The sequence below is a fragment of the Myotis brandtii genome, unplaced genomic scaffold (genome assembly GCF_000412655.1).
Source record: "Myotis brandtii unplaced genomic scaffold, ASM41265v1 scaffold581, whole genome shotgun sequence".
NCBI lineage: Eukaryota > Metazoa > Chordata > Mammalia > Chiroptera > Vespertilionidae > Myotis > Myotis brandtii.
In genome coordinates this window covers 2,217,525-2,222,878 of record NW_005370182.1, presented here as the reverse complement: position 1 = coordinate 2,222,878, position 5,354 = coordinate 2,217,525, and the positions used below count along the sequence as shown (strand labels likewise).

The 5,354-nt window shown below is 40.8% G+C and overlaps 1 protein-coding gene across 1 annotated transcript in view; it reads right to left on the bottom strand.

Annotated features, from left to right (window-relative positions):
* LOC102248283 overlaps positions 1-4,304 on the bottom strand; it is a 22,351-nt gene extending 18,047 nt beyond the window's left edge. The window contains 3 exon segments of the mRNA XM_014550058.1: positions 2,812-2,869; positions 3,812-3,971; positions 3,973-4,304. Coding sequence (XP_014405544.1) covers positions 2,812-2,869; positions 3,812-3,971; positions 3,973-4,304 — 550 coding nt within the window.
* Positions 4,305-5,354: the final 1,050 nt, after the last annotated feature.

The window sequence follows — 5,354 nt, the reverse complement described above, 5'->3', positions numbered from 1 at the left end:
CTGTTTCTTGGGGAAGTTGGAAAGAGGACAGACTGGAAATGAACATTTAGCTTGAGTTCCTTTAATGTATTGAAGGTTGAAGAGGAAAAGAAACTGTCCAGAAGGATAAAACGCAGACTTAGATTTGAGGATTCATACTGCAGTTTTTCTGTCAATTTAACTGACCTCACCTCCCATTCTGGCCTTTAAAAAATGAAAGATAAAATGTTATGTTAATCCTAGATAATAATAATATAACTTCCCAGAAGCTTTTCTTGTTGATTTTAGAACTTGACATCATTTATGAGAAGCCAAGATAAGTTAGCTAAAATCATTAGAACTTTGAAGCCCCAAAGACAAAGAATCAAAATGGCAATATAGTTAAAATTTCACGTATTTATTAAATGTGTGGAGGTTCAGATCAAGTCACCCCAACATGTCCCTCTGCTATAGAAACTGTTTTGAGCCCAGCCGGTGTGACTCACTGGTTGAGCATCGACCTATGAACGAGGAGGTCACAGTTCGATTCCCCGTTAGGGCACATGCCCGGATTGCAGGCTTGATACCCATTAGGGGACATACAGGAGGCAGCAGATCCATGATTATCGTCACTAATGTCTCTCTCTCTCCCTTCCTCTCTAAAATAAATATTTTTTAAAAAGACATATATTTTTTTAAAAAAGAAACTGTTTTGAGCTAAAGGCAATTTTAGCCACAAGCTCAAGAGAAACTCCTGCCCCTAACTTAACTACCTGGAAGAACATGAATTAGAGCCTTTCCCAAAAGTGATTATTAGAGACAGCCTCTTTTAACCTACCTTGAGGGCAGAGTAAATTTCTATTTACTAAACCTCTGTTCTTACCAGCCTACCATGACACTTTGAAGCTCCCATGGTATATTATCTCATCCCTACTTCAGGATGTCTTATATACCTGGGTCCCCCTTTCTACCCTTCCCCCATAAGCATGTACCCCCCATCTTCTAAGGAACCCCATGAGACTTGCAACCAGGGAAGAAATGGGCAGCTGCAGCTCGTCCCTTGCTAACCCCCAGAGCCTGTCTCCAAGGCCCCCTTTTCTCTGACTTCCCAGTGAGCTAAAGCAGCCTGACCATTCCTCTCTCTCTCTCTTAAAATCTGAGAAGAACTCAGGTCCTAGCAGGTAACCCCAATCAGTAACAAGGTTAGCATGTGACCCCTCTTCATCTACACTAATCTGGATCAAGTCTATTTGATAATCACACCAAGCAGAAGAGCCTGGAGGGTAGAGGAACGTTTCTTCCTCCACACAAGGGCTTATTGTCAGGCACTGTCCTAAGTACTTAGATGGATTTCCTCATTTAACACAATAACTGCAGTAGATTACTCACATTTACAAATTTGAAGACAAGTTAAGTCACTTGGCTAAATTCACATTGCCTTACTTCTGCCATAGCTAGTCTGTAAGCTAGGACAAAACTTGAATTTTAGTTTCTGCTGTAGGCAGACAGACAGACATGAGCAGAGCCAGGACAATGGGCCAGGTACAGAAGGTGCATTATTTCATCCCTAGCTCAGGATGTCTTATATACCTCAGTCCCCCTTGGTGTCTCCGAACCTCATATGCATGTGAGGGGTCTCTGACTCTCATGTGTTTGGGGTTCCCATACATATGTAGGTATTAAATTTGGTTATGTTCTCTTGCTAATCTGTCTCATGTCTATTTGATTATTAAACCAGCCAGAAGAACCTTTATTAGGGGCCGACGTGGAATATTGGGGACTAGCTATGGTTATGGGAAATACTAATCATGCTCTGTTAACCATGATTGCCTTGTTCTGGTAAAAGAGAGGACATTCTAACCTGGTTGGGAGTTGTATGCCCTGGAGACCTGGGAGACAACCTTGGGCCAGGGGGTCAACTTTGGATGTGGGAGTTAACTTTGGAATGGGGTCTATTCTCATTCAAGAACTGCCTATATTCATGGAAAGATTAACAACTCCTTGCCCAAACAATGGAGTCCCACCCGGGCCTGCATAGCTTACTTCCCCACTCCAGTAATCCTTACTTCCCCATCTAATCTTTGTCCTACCCAATATAAGCAGCTGGCTTATGGGGGGTTGCAGAGCAGATTTTCCTGGATGACCTGCTTTCCTATACTGCCAGCATGATTGAAATAAACTCTCATACAATTCAACCCTGTCTCTGCTTCATTGGCTCAAGTAGTGATAGGCCACCTGGACCCCTTGCATGTCCAGTTTCACCTTGAGGGGAAGTGACATATGTTATTTCTAGGTAATGGGGATTAGAGCCAGTATGTCTGCCTCCTTCATTCTGGCCTCTTTTCCAGACCCCTCAGGGCACAATCAAATGCCCTGGGCACCAGGACAGATACCACAAATTCCATCATTGTTATTGTTATCATGTCAATTGTTGACTGTTACCTACCCTGTAACCACCTGAGTAAAAGAAGTATGTGTCTATCCTTTTACTCTTTATCCAATCCCGGAGGCATACAATTCTTGCTTTCTCCTGCCTCTGCCTCTCTAATCTATCACCAGTGGATTTCATGTAACCCACCTACATCTCCTCCTTTGATTGCAATGTATAAAAATAGATGAAAGCCCGCCATTCTCTGGAGCATTATCCCAGTTGGTTGAGATTCTGCTTCCCAGCAGTTGTCGATAGGTTAGCTTAAATAAACTCACAAAAATTCTTTACAGGTTGGGATGTTATCCTTCTTTACTGAATTTATTTATCAGTTCTAATAGTTTTTGGTGGAATCTTTAGGGTTCACTATATACAATATCATGTCATCTCAGAGGATAAAGTCCATTCTGTTTCTGCAAACAAACCCTCCATTGCCAGACCTTTGCCATCTTGATATTCCTGTAACATGGCTACAGTCTGCTCCTGAATCGAAGAAATTAAGATGGGCAGAAAATGGCTATACATTAAACAAACGGCTATGGGAAACTTAAGATGGCCACTTAGTTCTTTAAGACTTCCTGGAAAATAACCCTTTTTTTCAGTTTTTGCATTTTTTTATCCATTATAGTACATTTAAGTTAGACTTGATTCAATTGCCATTTATTTTGGGTTATCAATATTCTTGTTGCATGTATGTTTTCTGGATGAGTTTAAGCTTTCCCCTGCTACAAGGCTGATGCCCTCAAAGTGGCAAAAAAAATAGAACATGTGTTTCCCAATTGGAGTATTACCCTTCACAATCTCTAGTGATTGGAGCACTCACTTCACTGAGCAAATTATATTAGCCTTGACAGATAGCCTCACAAAATTCTTGGAATGATCACTGACCCTATTGCCTTTAATTATCAGGCAAAGTCAAGTGAACTAATAGAAAAACTAGATTCAAGCAGAACAGGTTTAATTACACAGGACCAACTAAACTAATAAGAATGGTTACAATTTTCATGACTTTTTGGTTGAAATATTGCTGGTGTGGGTCTTTTTTTTATTTGGTTGCTTTTTGCTGTTGTTGTAGTTGTTTTCCAGATATAAGGATTTTTTTTTTAAATATAAGCTAGCTATTTGGTAACTTTTACCTTTGTAAGCAAAATTGAGACTTTTGTGTTTCTCCCTACTTGATCTCTTCAGACTTCAGAAACTCACAGTGAGTGTTGTCATTTTCATGGCAATATTCGTATTTGCATAACTTCAATAAGAATCTGTTCTCCTTATAATAACAGGGCACAATTGGAAACTAGTTATATTACCAAGACTTTGACTGGAATATCAAACTTGAGAGAGGCATATGTAAACTCAGATATAACCTGTGTCAATGTAAGAAAAGTCCAAACATGCAGAGAATTTTTATAAGAGTTTGAGCCAAACTGACAACGTATGCCTAAAAGAGCAGTGCTTTCTCATGATACAGGATTTGTTGTTGTTATTAAAGCAATAGGTCAGACATTTGCCACAATGTCTGTCAAAGTGGCTGCCCATAAAACTCCAGCACACATCCATCTAAGGGGACTCCCGACGAAGGCGACGGTGCCATCTCATCCACCTGATGGTATTTTAGGGCAGCCAGCTTAACCCTCTTTCTCTTATGCTCACTCTCCTTGGGAGTGGTGTGAGACTGCTTCCCTTTCTTAGCACCACCACGTAGTCTCAACACAAGATAAAGAGTGGACTCCTTTCGAAGGTTATGGTGAAACAAAGAACATCCATATTCCAGTTGCTTGCCAGCAAAGATCAGTCTTTGCTGATCAGGGGGAATTCCTTCCTTATCTTGGATCTTGGCCTTTACATTCTCTCTTGTATCCAAGGGGTCAGCCTCGAGAGTGATGGTCTTCCTCACAAGGGTTTTCACAAAAATCTGCATCTTGGCGGCAGTTCCACCACAGATGGTGGATTGGGAAAAAAGCTCATGATACAGGATTTAATACACTGGCAACTATCCCAAGAGATGGTGTGAACTCACTATGAGAACGGCTCCTAGGAAAACAGATAAAGCAATAGCCCATAAAGAGTGTGTTAGTCAAGGTTCTCCAGAGAAGCAGCTCAATAGTACACACATGCACACACACATACACATGTACACATGCATGCACATGCACACACGTGCACACATATACACATACATGTTGGGGTAGAAAAATTGGGATTTATTATTTTAAGGAATCTACTGACTTAAATGTTTATGAGATTTAAAAAATACCTTCACAGAGACATCTAGACTGGTGTTCAGCCAAACAACTGTCTCCTACAGCCTAGCCAGACTGATACTTAAAATTAAGCATTATAGTGAGCAAAGTTGGAATGCCAGAATTCCCATGGCAGATGGTAAAGGAAAGCATTGAAAAGCTCAGGGAAGTGGGTATGCAGGACTGTGTATATTATGTACAACCAAAACACTTCCCAGACAATTATTTCCTACAGGGAGGCCTTTACAGCACAGCATTAGACAAGGCCATAGGAGTGTGCTGGTCATAGGGGCACTCACATCACTAGAATCTTCTTTAGTTGATCTCTGTAGTTCAGGCAAGACTGTTACAGAACTAGGCTCACTGATAACAATGGGGCCGATCAGGCCTCAAAACAACATAATTTAGATAAGCGTGCTTAACTACCAGAAATCAGGATATAGTAATAATTGCAAATGACTAATAAGCTTGGTGTGGCATCCTAGAGGGGCTCATCCACAGAGTGTTATGAAGATGATTAATAAAATATTGCAGGCCCTGGCCTATTACTTGATTGGTTGGAGCATTGTCCTGACACACCAAGGTTGTGGGTTTGATCTCTGGTCAGGGCATATACAAGAATCAACCAATGAATGCATAAGTAGGTAGAACAACAAATTAATGTTTCTCTCTCTCTAAAAAAAAATAAAAAATAAATAGCACATGACATAATAAGTGGAGGGGAAGCA